The following is a 14,226-nucleotide window of genomic DNA, read 5'->3' as shown; positions in this document are numbered from 1 at the left end:
TATATCACAGAATTTCGAGTCCAATTTTCGGAAGTATTTGATAATTATTTGGCCAGTTATTTCACGAGAAAATAACTATTTCTTGTTAAAAAAATCTATTTTTATTGTAACTAGTCATTATCAAATTATCGTTGGTCGGAATCTTACGTCTATTCGGTAATGGTTCGTTAGGTTCGCCGCCATCTTCATCTGCGGTTTCAACCGTTAGTCACGGCAATACATACGATACGAATTATAACAGCCAACGGTCAAGATTGCGTCTCCGAATAATGAAAATAACAGGAAAAGTTTTTTGGGCAAGTAAGCCAAAGTATATATGAATATGGCAGAACATGTACACATATTATTCCAGGCGTCTCCGGACTGGTCATCGCCTACTCTTCACCTTTGAAGAATAACCAACTCCCAAAGATATACCATTTCTAACGAACCTTTGTTGTCTCCCCCGTATTCCCTTCTCCTCTATCTGCATCGATTGTCTTTCTTCCTCTCTGTGACTCCTCAAATGTAGAAAAATATTGTTCTTTGTAATTTGTTTCTTCTCTTTTGTTTTCCTTCTGTGAGAAATGACGATGATCTTCTATTCAGGCTTATAGACTTTGCGGTCGTTCTTGCCCAGGGTTTTGATACAAAGGATTACCTGATACCTTAACCATGTCTGTTGAAGGTAAGAGCTTTTTGTTTTAATTTCAATTGTTTTTATGTTTTGAAAATCTGGGTTTCCGTTATGATGCTGTTCTTTGATGTGAGTAGAGAGCAGAGGAGAAACAGAGGAAAACCCAGAAATAGAAACACTAGAACCACATGTGAGTATCAAGGAGCTGGAGATTTCCGGCAACGACGACGAAGACGACGAGGAGTCCCCAAGAGGTGTGCTGGAAATCCCAGTTTTGGGTCCTGCGGACTCATCGGACAACACAGGGAGCAGCAGTAGCTTCAGCTCGTGTATCTCTCCCACGCAGAAACCCGAGGCGCCGCCTCAGCACCGAGAGAGCCGCGGTGGGTCGCAGTGGAAGTCTGTGTTCGAGGCCTTGAAGAGGAAATCTCTGAGGCGGTTTTCCACCATTGCGTTGCTGACTACGAGCCACAATGCTTCGAGGAAGAATCTCAGCCGGAAGTTAGCTCGGATTCGGAGCGCCGAGGATCGGATTGACTACGATGGGACGCACAGAACAAAGCCGTCTTGGAGGAGCTTCGATTATGCCGAGCTTGCCGCCGCTACTGATAATTTCAGTTCGGGTAAACACAAGCAAATTCCCTCTGTTTTTTCTTTTGAATACACTTTTATTACAAACATAAACACCTAAATCCTTCCAATCATCTTGGATATAAACATGTTTATATCTCACTTAAAAAAGTTTCAGATCAATTATCTTCTTTGTATTTATTGAGATACCTAAAATTAAATTATTTTATTTTATCTTATATAATTATTATAATTTTTTTAAATTTTTTTATTAAATATAATAATTAAAAAATTAATTTTTAATATATTTATATATTTTTTATTTTTCAAAAATATTTAAATGTGTTTAAAAAATATGAAAAAAAAAAAAAGTTTGTACTAGGGAGAACGCAGGTATCATTACTGGCCGGCAGCCTACTTGACCTATAGTTGAATACATGTGGCTTTTGTAAAGAGTAATTAACTCTGCACGGATACTCCCTCATAGAAACTAGCAACTACTACTACATTATTGACTGAGATATTGAAATCAACCGGCAGTGTCTGAAACCGGCCTAAAACTTTTCATTGGGAAGCGACGACCTTTTTGACCATGCTTTGATTGGATGGCAGAAAATAGTAGGGAATAGGTTGTGGGACCTGGCTGCTTGACTTTATCTGTACCTAGCCATGCTGGGTCCAAGCTCTTTCGGTATAGTGATTGTTTCAGCTCACTCGTATTCGCTACAGTTTTCTTGATTTTGCTTGTATTTAGAGGTGAGTTTTTTGGTGTAACTCAAAACTGTTCTGAATTGCTTTGCGTATTTGTGATTAATGTTGGACTCAAAGATTAATCTTCTTTCCGTGCAAGTTACTGTTTTTTTTTTTCTTTTTTCTTTTCGATTTTTGCATCTCCATTATCACAGCAGTCCAACTTTATGAAGGTAGAGGCGACCAGTAGTTTGATTTATGCCGGCATAAATTAATGGGTTGTTGACTAGTTTTTTTTATCAGACTTGGGTCCTTATTTCCCACATTTTACAGGCTTTATCTATCTATGGCTAGCTATAATTAATACTATTAAGCTCTAATTCAATTGGTCAATGGTTGTTGGTTATTAAATTCGACTATGTTATGGTTTTGCATTAAACTTTGACAGAGAACTTGATTGGGAAAGGCGGGCATGCTGAGGTGTACAGAGGATGCTTATCCGATGGTCAAGTTGTAGCAGTTAAAAGGCTAACAAAGAAAAAGAAGGAAGATGAGGATAGGATATGTGATTTCTTGTCAGAGGTTGGGATTATTGCACATATTAACCACCCCAATGCTGCCCGATTGCTTGGATTTGGAACTGATGGTGGTCTGCACCTTGTCCTTCAATTCTCCCCGCATGGCAGCCTTGCATCCGTGTTATTTGGTGCTGTCTTGATCTCTGTCGTTTGATTGTGCTGTTTATTTCAACTTTTCAAATTGTTTGTAGTTCACACAAGGAACATATACAATTGCAAGCTGGAATGGAGGCTTGGAAGAAACGTTGCAGGATTTGATTTGAAAGATAAATTTAACTTTAACTTAACTTTTATATCAAATCTTACCATATCAACTGCGTGGAGAGTTTGTCCTCCCCACCCGCATGAGAGTAGAGATAGTAGAAGAATTTTTGCTTAATTGAAACCACTGGGAATCAAAGTAGTTTGATGGCAGTAGAAGTTCAGGTGAATTGAATGAGATATGACTGTGCATAAACTAGTCTAGATCTAAGAAAAATAATGTAAACCAGTGATCATAGATTTATTTGGCTGATGAAGAGCCATTCAGCATTTCAGGTTCATCTGAGTGTCTGGAGTGGACGATAAGGTTTAAGGTGGCTATAGGGGTAGCGGAAGGATTGGATTATCTCCATCACAACTGCCACAGGCGCATTATCCACAGAGACATCAAAGCCTCTAATGTATTACTCACTCAAGATTACGATGCTCAGGTACTTGTGTTAGCCAAATAAAAGAACTGAAGCTAGCATTTACGTATAGTGCTGTTGTCCACAAAGTGGAATAAGAAACATTTTGTGACTTACATATACCGTGCAGATTTCTGATTTTGGACTTGCAAAGTGGCTGCCAGAAAAATGGGCTCACCATGTTGTTTTCCCTATTGAGGGCACATTCGGGTTAGGCATGCAACTTCATTGATTTGTTAGTATCATTTTGATGTTGAAGTCTTCTGTGCTTATAAATCTTTATGTGGACTTCAGGTATTTGGCTCCAGAGTATTTTATGCATGGGGTTGTTGATGAGAAAACTGATGTATTTGCATTTGGGGTTCTGTTACTGGAGCTCATTACTGGTCGCCGTGCTGTTGATTCATGTCGACAAAGCCTTGCCATCTGGGTAATTTTTATATGCTAAAACTTCGAAGTCCAGCCAATGTTTGGGCAGATAAACTTGTCTTGTTACAAACTAAGTTCTGTAAATTTTGTGAGCAGACTGGGTGGTTGGTCACCTTAGGCTGCAAGATTTAAGCTTTCCAAGTCACTTATAGCTAATATCTTTACAGAAGATGAAATATGTCCTACAAAGATAAATGAAAAGTCATTTTCTTTGTTATGCATAGGCAAAGCCGCTGCTGGACACAAATAATGTCAAGGAATTATCAGATCCTCGATTAGGAGATGCTTATGATTCTAATGAGATGAAACGTGCCATGTACACTGCTTCAGTGTGCATCCACCACTTACCCTCGATGCGTCCGCAGATGAATCGAGTATGAATTTTTCTGTAAACTTCATCGCGATTGAGATACACAAATGAGTACTGATGCAAAACTGTGTGCAATGCAGGTTGTGCAGCTACTGAAGGTCGAGGATGGAGCTCTTGAACCAAGACCAACTTCTGTAGCTGCAAAATCACCCCTTTTTAATGCTTGTGACCTGGAAGGTTATACTTCTACCAATTATCTAAACGACCTCAATCGTCACAGGCAACTAGTGATGGAGTAATTCCTCAGCATCTGTTCTGTAGTGTTCCTTATTGTTACTTGTCCATGTCAAAGTTAAAAAGAAAATGGTAAGGCCATGCAAATTTTTAAGTTGAAATTGGACGAATTGGTGATCTCACTTGGTAGTTATTTCTCCAAGTCTCTCAGCATAATAGCTTTGTTGTAAAGAGAATCAGAATAGATTCAAATTCCAGAATCATAGGGAAAAACTCGCCAAAAAGAAAGGGAAAAAAAAATTGCTTACATGCCATTGTGTTTGTTCTGCATTTTGCAAAGTGAAAATCCCATATATTTAAAGTCTCAAAGCCTGTAGAACTCTATTTCTTCATTATTGTATATTCCAGTTATGTTAACAAGGTTTGTATCAATTGGAACACTGCTGAACAGACCAATGAACTCTTTGGAAATTGAAAGTGTTTAAAAAGTTAAAATCCAACTTTTTCAAACCTTGATATCTGAGTTTATTTCAGGAATCCCATCGAATCTTTCAATCATAGGGACTTGAAATCATCACATCTCAAAAGATTAAGTTAATGAAAAAATGTAGATTTTATTATTATTTTTATATCTTAACACTATCTCTCATGTGTGGGTTAAATTTTCCTTAAGAGTGACTTAATATATAAAATATTTAATTAAATGAAGTAGAGTATATAGTTAAAATTTGAATTCAGAACATTTATTATGATACTATGTGAAATTGCCATGACTTAAAAGTTTAAGTTAATAGAAAAAAATAAATTTTATTATTTATTTTATATCTTAATGAGAATTATCTTAAAAAATAAAATAAAATAAAACTCCGAATACCTGTACAATTATTTTTTCTATTTTCCTTCCATCTTGAAGAAGGAATGTGGTAAAAGAAGATGGCTTAAAAAGAACAAAAACAAAACAAAATGTCAGCTATCAGGACAAGATTCTGCTCAGTGCTCTGACCAAAGATGATGGCTCATGCTTCAACGATCGAGTCTGTCCTGTCCATAAGATTCTACGCTGACCAACATGTAGGAGGAAGAACACAAAGGAATCATAATAATGCTACATATAAAATACCTTTGTAAAAATACTGTCACACTAGATGGGTGCCCCATTCAGATATTCATTGACTACTAATATTTTGGCTACAAAATCCAGCTTCCTACAGTAACTAGAACTTCAACCTTCTGACAAAAAACCCCTAACCTCTGGCTAGCCCCAGATCAAGAGGTGAATTAGAGTGAAAACTGTGAATTAAAAGGTCAGATGCGTCAGCTTCGGCAGTGCCACAACAAGAGCTAGCTTAGTTGGCTATCTTGGTCTCATGTCAGTAATAGCGGTGAGGCCATAAGAGGAACTCGGCTTGTGGTGGTGGTGGTGGAAATATATTGGTTGGAGTTGCAATGTTTGAAGTGCTGGTGTTTCTGGGTTGAAGGTGCTGGAAGAGGTGGTGATGATAGAGTGCTGTTGCTGCATCAAATGGAATTCCACAAGGAATGGCAGGAAGTGGCTGAATGGAAGCAAAATTGATGCTGTTGCTGCCAGTACTGCTGCGCTGGGCTTGCTGAGTAGGGTTTATGAATGGTTTCTGTTCTGATTCTTGTGAGAGCTTCAAGCGCTTTGTTGCCCCACCAACAGGCAGAGAACTCTTGGAAATGGCTTCCACATCATACCTGCTCATCTCAAAATTGGTCACAGCACTTGCACCCCTAAACTTTATGGCTGCAATATCATATGCCTCTGCTGCTTCCGCTTCAGTGGCTGCGACCATTCAAAACAAAAGGAAGTCATTATTTATACAGGCGATATCTTTCTCCTAACAATTCTTGCATATAATAAGTAAAATTTAACTAATTAGTCCAATTTTAGTTAGAACAGAGGAGACTGATGATCCCAGGCTCCAATTCTCCATGCAAAGAGCTTGGTCTGCAATCAAAGCCCTGATCTTCTTTTTTTGTAGCAATGTAACCAACGTTAAACTTATTTATTTAATTAATTACCAAAGGTTCCAAGGTATAGGTCTTTGTTTCCGGCAACCCGGCCTATCCTTGCTTGCCATCGACCCTGTTGATGATGCCTGGAGCATTAAACGATAAACATGACCCAATTAGTAGCAATTTATATATATGACATGCTACTGAACAAAATAAGGAAATCATGGGAAAAAGATTAAAGCTTCCATAATCGATATAACAACTCCAATCAAGCATAGATTCAATTGCATATAAATATCCAGACCTTGTCACACCCCTATATATAGAGGCTCCCCTTGAAAAACCGCTACTTTTCCTATATATGAGGATTCAAAAAAAGGTTAAACATACAAAACTTTAATAAATAACAGGTGGAAGAAATATTAAAGCTTACCTTCTCAGAGATGCAATGAGTTCTTGTTTGGTTACATGTTTCATTTCCTCCAATTCTTTGGTGTAATTCGAAACCTAAACAAAAGATCAAGCCAACTTGCTGGGTGACTTAAGTTCCATGCAATAGCTAGTTTAGGTAGATCTCCATGCAGAAACAAAGGAATCTCATTGCATGAAACAGTTTAAAACATGAGAAAACTGTTTATATATATATATATATATATATATGTTCTTACGGGAAAGTTGGTAGTTGCAGTAGGACCCCAGTATTTGAGGGCTGCTAAATCATAAGCTCTTGCGGCGTTTTCTTCCTTGTCATATCCACCTAATAATATACATAGAGATGGATCGAATAGTTATAGATTTTAAGCAAGTAATAAACACTGCAGAATTCTTTAAACCAGAACTAGATTAATGCAGTTTCAAAGGCAAATGTAAAAAAGTAACGAGGAAAACTTCTTACCCAGGTATACTGTAGAACATATTCAAAGATGATCAGCAAAATCCAGATATGAAAGGTCATACGTTACATGGAAAGAAACAAAAAGCAAGAATGTGAGCATTAGTTAAGGAGAAATACTTTAGATACAAATGATTACATAAAAGTAAACTTACAAAGTAATGTAGTTTGATGCAGTACGTCAAATTATAAAATTACTAAATAAGTTTGGCAAGTGGCTAGATAAGATACAAAATTCTCATCTCATCATTACAATTTTTTCAAATTCTCACACAAAATATAATAAACAATTCAACTTTTTAAGTACCAAAATAATAATAATATTAAAAAATCATATTTTAAACTTTCATCTAAAACAAAAAATTCTCATTTCACTATCCAAATCTAACGAATCCCATGAAACTAAATTAGTCTGTGAGTTTACTTTTCTATAATCTTTTTATGTATGTAACAATTCTCTTAGTTAAAATTATGGTCAAAATTTTCTCCCAGAATATGATTTTTCAAGAAATTTAAAAAAATAGAAAGAATAACGTGATTTGCATGCTATAGCACATGCTAAAGGACAATAATTCAGTGTTTCATTAAATAATAGCTCGTTTCCATCTGCAGCGAATTGTCATTTCCTCCATTTTCCTGAGAAATGACAAGGAAAGAGTGCACGGTCTAACTTCGAAGGTTTTTAGATGCCTCATTCAAAAACCTAGCGAAATGTAAAATATGATAAATTTCATCAAAATACAATTATATTAGATTAGTCAAAAAGATAAATGAAAAATTTTGAACTATAATAAATGGATAAATTTCTTCAAATTTAAAAAGCTGCTGTTCATTTATTAAATCTATTTTTTATTCAGATTTAATCTTCAACGGTATTTTTTATTCACGTTTAATTTTCAACCGTCTTGTAATAATAATGTAAGAATTAAATTAAATTATTAATTAATATATGATTAATGTAATTATAAAATAAAAAATATATATTATTATTTTGATAAATTTAATGATTAATTTAATGTGAATTTATAGTTAAGAAAGTTTTGAATTTATAAAAAATAACTAAATATCTATTTTTCATTAAATTTTAAAGTAAATGGCAATGTTCTCGAGCATTATTAGTACTTTTTTTTCTATTTTTTTAAACTTTTATGGTTGTGGCTATCCATATATACTCTTTCCTCGGTGGGTGTAGAAGATCATGGGTCAAGATTCTCAATAATTTCGCAGACTAATGTTTAGGATATTAAAACACTTTTTCTCTCACTCGCTGGCATCACCATTAAAGTATGGATACGGGAGCATGCTTCTGCGTCTGTGTAGGACTGTTGAGAGAATGAAATGGAAAAAAAACAACGAGAAAAAAATGGCGGCTTCACTGATAAAATCAATGAGAAAGAAAAGGAGAGGGAAAAGAAATCTCAGAACAGTATCCGTGTAAGTAACGAACAAGTATCATCTCTGCATGTATATGCCATCCGTCAATCATAAAAAGATGGGTTTGAAAGACGTTTGTGTGGGCTTCATCATTTTCAAATGGTATTGAGAGAGAGAGAGAGAGAGAGAGAGAGAGGACCTTGACGCCCTTTCCTAGCCTGCCCCTCTCTTCTACAGCTGTTATCCCATAGATGAGCTTCATATCTACCCGTCCACCTGTGTCTGCATCAATGCACATCAAAATAAGCATTTCAAAACCTTCTTCACAAGTAATTGAAATTATTTCTGAACACAATTCAACTGTATATATATATTCGAGCATCTTTTCTCAAAGTTTGAACCCCCATCGTGGTGCTCATAAAATTCTTCCATCTATTTTCACTCATGTCATCCTTACTGATTTTATATCAGAACTAGATATGGTATTTTGTGGTTGCATGATGATGATCTTCATCAAGATTAATCAAACCCCAACAAAATAAAAAATACACAGAAAATACCAAACAATAATATGACTATTGAGGAATTCAGACTATGGTACGTAATGCATGGTACCTGGTGACTCCTCTGTAGATTGAAGTTCTCGGACCGAAAGTATCAGCTATCTTCTTAGTTCTATCAGACTCAACCGAGACAAGGGTCTTCTCAGACCGCTGAGCGACCCCGAGTGCCAGAGCTCCCTTGGCACAGTTTGTGAAGTCCAATTCGTTCCCTGATGACTCGTTCGGATTATGACACGCAAACTCGGCACAAGTGACCTTCTGGGCCCTGGCCGCCACCGACGCCGAGTCAGCCACGTTGGAGCCTGAGATATTTGAGATGGCTTTGAGCCCATCGATTGCTTTTATATCTTGCTGCTCGTTGAAGTATGCTGTGCCCTGGTCGTAGATTTGGGTCAGGGACGAGTCCTGGGTCTCAGTTTGGCTGTCCGAGTGCCGAACCATCGACGAGGAGTCGCCGAGAAAGTCCTCGAGCTTTGGAATTGGCTGGTTTTGGCTTTGCGTGTCAATGAAGCTCGTGAAAATAGATGAATCCGCTAAGCTTTGCGCATGAGCTTCTTTGGCTTGGCTTTCTTCTCCTTCTGTGTAGAAGACTTCCGGCTTCGGGGTAGCCCAGCCTACACGAAAACACAAGTGGTGAGTCAGGGGCATCCATCATAGACCAGGTGACTCAGTAACTCGATCCGCGTTGCCATCAACTAGGTACTGAGAAAAAGGTTGGCAGATAGGAGTAGTAGATTTCTTTCACACTATTTATCGATATTAGGGCACTGAGAAGACGTCAGTGATTTAAATGAGCTAATGTGATCCTATCCTATGCCTCATTTTTGTCGGGCAGTGCTGAAAACCTTAGCTTCGAAAACCGGGAAAACACATATTCAAAACCGTGCGTCTCTCAGTTTTTCTCAGTAACCAAACAAAAGTATAGAAACTGATCGGCTTTTCACCAGACACTGAACTTTTTCAGATACTGCTGAGAAAATCAAAGAAACTAATACCAGCGTGTCATTTTTTTTCCCAATCTCTAAGCAGCTAAACAGGACCTATTTAGGATCCAACGCCGAGAGAAAGAGTTGGGTTTTACCGTCTGCATAGAAGCTGTCGATCAAGTAATGGGGAGAAGCAGTGGAAGAGCTCTCATAGCTCAGGAACTGAGACTCGGAAGACCTCAGCATTTCCAACGGGGACAGCGAGAAAGATAGCCAATTAGTTGTAGAAGCCATTGTTTCTTGCTGCTTTACCAATCCTTTTTCTTCAGCTGTTTCTTTATTCAAAATCTGAAGAATAACCAAACACAATCATTTTAACGAATACAAATCAGATTTTATCAGGGAGAAAAAAAAAACCAACTTTTAAGTACCCAAAAACCGAAATCAGTACCCCAGCCGTTACCAAAAGCCTTTTATCTAGTATATTTCGAGACACACTTCAACTAGCAGAAGTACGATAATAACGAAGTTGAATTTGCCTAAACCCAGTTGATGAGACTGAGGAGCTTCAAAAGTTGAAGGTAAATAGAGGAGCGATCGAAAGAGGTTCTTTAATTATCAGCGCAAAACATGCAAACGCAAACCCATTTGCCAGGAATCAAAGACAGCGGCAGAAACTGCAACTGTCACTTTAGATCAGAGAGTTTGTAAATGGGAGGGTCGATCAGTTTCGGCTGCGAACCAACCAAAAACCACAGAGAGAGAGAGAGAGAGAGAGGGAGAGAGATTCTTTCAAACGTGAGCGTGGGGAGATTTATATATATACACGAATATAGAACAGTAGTATTACAAAATCGAGGGAAGTGACTTTTGGATCTGCGCATGAAGAAAATTTGTCTGAAACAAACAAGGTCGCGAAAGATCCGGGCTGGCGGAAATCGGAGACTTTTTGTTTTGTTTCAAGGGGAGAGAGTTTTGGTTTTCTTGTATTTTATTTCAGATTTCTACACACTTGTTGATGAGAGATAGAGAAAATTAGGGCACAAATTAGAACGATCTGAAATATTTTCGTATATTTTATCAAACAATAAAAATAATATATAGTAAAAGTGAGTAACACATTAACTAAGGTGTACGTGCATATTGGTGATTAAAAATAAATTTAATACACTAATAAGTCCCCTCAAGCTGGAGTCTGTAAATTAAGAACACCCAGTTTAGATAGAAGACTATGAAATCTATCTATTCCTAAAAGTTTAGTAAAAAAATACCTAGTTGATGTTAAGAAAAAACATGTAAAGTAATTACAGTGCCATTTTGAATCAAGTCTCTAACTAAATGACAATCTATCTCAATATATTTTGTTCTTTCATAAAAAGCATAATTAGTAGCAATATGTAATGCTGCTTAACTATCAAAATACAAAACACATGGAGAGGAAAAAATAATTCTGAAATCAGCAAGTAAAGCATTGGGTCATTTTATTTCACAATAAGTAGAAGTCATTGAACGATACTCAACTTCAGCAGAAGATCTAGAAATAGTCACTTATTTCTTGGACTTCCATGAAATCAGTGAATCACCAAGGAAGATGCAGAAGCCAGTGACGGATCTTCTAGAATCAGGACATGTGGCCCAACCTGAGTCACAAAAACCTTTCAGCTGCAGAGAAGATTAGATGGGAAAAAATAGCCCTTGACCAGCAGTAGCCTTAACATATCTTACAACATTGAGAGCATCATCATGATGAGATTGGCGTGGATGGTCCAAAAACTGACTCAAAGTATTCACAGAATAAGAAATTTCAGGTCTAGTGAGTGTCAAATAAAGAAGTCTACCAATTAACCTTCTATAAGATGCTGGATCATCAAGTAAAGGGCCAGAAGTTTCAGTTTTGAACAATCGTAAATTCTAAGTAGCTGTCATACCAGCAAGAAGACCAGAATCAATAACAATCTCTAGTGCATATTTTCTCTGAGAAAGAGAAATACCTTTAGTAGATCTTGCCACCTCAAGATCCAAAAAATATCTCAAATTGCCAAGGTCTTTCAGCTTGAAATGTAAATGCAGAAATTCTTTAAGATCTGCAACATATGTGGAATTATTAGAGGCAATGACAATATCATCAACATACACCAATAGTGCCATAAAAGAACCACCAGAATATTTTGTAAACAAAAAATAATCAGATTTAGACTAATTAAAACCATAAGTAATCAAAATGGAAGAGAACTTAGAGAACCACTGACGAGAAGCTTGTTTTAAGCCATATAAAGACTTAAGTAACTTGCATACCTGAGTGTCTCTAGGTTTCGAAAAACCAAGTGGTAATTTCATATAAACTTCTTCATCCAATTCTCCATGAAGAAATGCATTGTTCACATCCAGTTGATGTAATTTCCAGTTGTGAATAACAGCAAAGGCAAGAAAACAATGAACAATAGTAAGCTTTGCAACAGGGGAAAAGTATCAAAATAATCAATGGCCTCACGTTGAGTATAACCCTTGGCTACTAAACGAGCCTTATATCTCCCTAAAGTATCATCAGATTTCAACTTGCACTTATATACCTATTTACAACCAATCAATTGCTTACCAGTAGGTAAGTCAGTTAAAACCCAAGTATTATTAGCTTCAAGGACATTGATTTTAGCGGCCATTGCATCCCCCCAATGAGGATGTTTTATGGCTTTATAAAAGAATTTAGGTTCATATAGAGAGTCAACAGAAGAACAAAAATGTTTATAGGAATTGGAAAATTTGGAATATGATTAGAATGAAGAAATAGGGTAGACAATACATGTTGCTGAAGAACCATCAACCAGAGGAGGAGTAACTCATTAGTATTGATCAAGAAACAATAGTAATGTTGCAAGTAATCAGGTGGTCTTCTATTTCTTGTGGATTTTCGGGTAGGAATGGAGACAAAATCATTTTCTGGATTGGAAGATATAGATGAAATATTGGATGATGTAAGAGTATCTAATTGAGAATGAGATGGAGATTGAGAAGGATTTAGAACAGTGTTTGATAAAGGGATTGGTAAAACAGGATCATGAATGGAACCATAATCTAATGGAATTATAGAATCTGATTTGAAAGGAAAAATAGTCTAATGAAAGACAACATCTCTTGAAATTAAAAACTTGTGAGTATGGATGTTATAGAGTTTATATCCTTTTATGCCAGTTGGATATCCAAGGAATATACAAGTTTGAGCTCGAGGATAAAATTGGTTGAAGAACCACCAAGAATGGATGCATATCAAAGGCAACCAAAAACTTTAAGATGATTATATTGGAGTTTAACAAAAAATAACACCTCATATGGTGATTTATTAGAAAGAATAGGAGTTGGAATTTTGTTTATAAGATAAACAACAATTAAAACACAATCACTCCAAAAATTTAAAGGTATATGAGATTGAAATCTGATGGCTCAAGCAACATTTAATATATGCTGATGCTTTCTTTCAACAATAGCATTATGTTGAGGAGTATATACACAACTAAGTTGATGTATAACCCCTTTATCAGCAAAAAAAGATTTCATATCAAACTCCAAAGCATTATCAGTACGAACAGTTTTGATTTTTGAGTTAAACCGAGTCTCAACAAAAGAAAAGAATGCTTGTATATAAGATCGAGTTTCAGATTTTGACTTAAGTAAGTATATCCAAGTACACCTACTAAAATCATCTACAATGTTTAAAAAATATTTGAAGCCATTATAAGAGGATAAAAGGTCCCCATACATCACAATGAATGATTTCAAACACAGATGTTGTATGAGATGTACTCAAAGGAAAAGACAATCATTTTTGTTTGACAAGAGGACATATATCACAATGATTAATATGCTGAGATGTAAGGTTGGAAAGGTCAGAAGTAATGTCATGTAATCGAGAATTAGAAATATGTCCAAGTCGACAATGCCATATGTATGAATTATTTCTAACAAAATTACAGCAAGGTGAAGTATCATTATCAACATAATTACAAGAAATAGAAGTAATGCCTGGTACTTGCATTAAATGATATAGTCCTTGTGATTGCTTAGCTACTCCAATCGTCCTCCAATTGGAGAGGTCCTGAATATAACAGAAATCATGTAAGAATAAAAGAAAACATGATAACTGTGAAACTAAATTGCTTACTGAAATAAGATTGAAAGTAAATGATGGAACATACAAAACGTCAGTTTGAACAAAGGAATCAGAAAGTCTAACCGTGCCCTTATGTGTGACTTGAGTATATGACCCATTAGGTAATTTGATAGAAATATTGATAATGGAATTTATGGAAGCAAAAAGAAATAAATGACCAATCACATGATCGACTGCACCCGAATCAAGAATCCAAGGTTGAGATGGACTGGAATTATGAGTATTATTAGCAAG

The 14,226-nt window shown here is 36.2% G+C and overlaps 2 protein-coding genes across 5 annotated transcripts; one reads left to right on the top strand and one right to left on the bottom strand.

Moving 5' to 3' along the window:
• Positions 1-342: 342 nt before the first annotated feature.
• On the top strand, positions 343-4,497 carry LOC108979693 (receptor-like cytosolic serine/threonine-protein kinase RBK1). Of its 4 annotated transcripts, none has more exons than XM_018950413.2 (9): positions 343-507; positions 589-667; positions 754-1,239; positions 2,325-2,582; positions 2,992-3,146; positions 3,253-3,332; positions 3,417-3,552; positions 3,776-3,925; positions 4,002-4,497. In XM_018950413.2, the coding sequence occupies exons 2-9, from the start codon at positions 655-657 to the stop codon at positions 4,158-4,160; spliced, it is 1,437 nt and encodes a 478-aa protein (XP_018805958.1). In that variant the 5' UTR covers positions 343-507; positions 589-654; the 3' UTR covers positions 4,161-4,497. The 4 variants fall into 4 exon arrangements, with proteins under 4 accessions (XP_018805958.1, XP_018805957.1, XP_018805960.1 ...); XM_018950414.2 differs by having other exon boundaries at positions 360-447; XM_018950412.2 differs by having other exon boundaries at positions 343-667.
• Positions 4,498-5,196: 699 nt separating this feature from the next.
• LOC108979694 (AP2-like ethylene-responsive transcription factor AIL6) lies at positions 5,197-10,572 on the bottom strand. Its single transcript, XM_035693597.1, has 10 exons — positions 10,279-10,572; positions 9,983-10,175; positions 8,954-9,515; positions 8,538-8,620; positions 6,968-6,976; positions 6,741-6,829; positions 6,506-6,579; positions 6,377-6,427; positions 6,139-6,215; positions 5,197-5,899 (listed from the first exon to the last, which is right to left on the bottom strand). Exons 2-10 carry the CDS (start codon positions 10,119-10,121, stop codon positions 5,466-5,468), a joined length of 1,518 nt encoding a protein of 505 aa, XP_035549490.1. The 5' UTR covers positions 10,122-10,175; positions 10,279-10,572; the 3' UTR covers positions 5,197-5,465.
• Between the last annotated feature and the right edge of the window lie 3,654 nt (positions 10,573-14,226).

The sequence above is a fragment of the Juglans regia genome, chromosome 8 (genome assembly GCF_001411555.2).
Source record: "Juglans regia cultivar Chandler chromosome 8, Walnut 2.0, whole genome shotgun sequence".
In the NCBI taxonomy this organism is placed as follows: Eukaryota; Viridiplantae; Streptophyta; class Magnoliopsida; order Fagales; family Juglandaceae; genus Juglans; species Juglans regia.
Note: the sequence above shows the minus strand (reverse complement) of the source record. Positions and strands in the feature narration are given on the sequence as shown.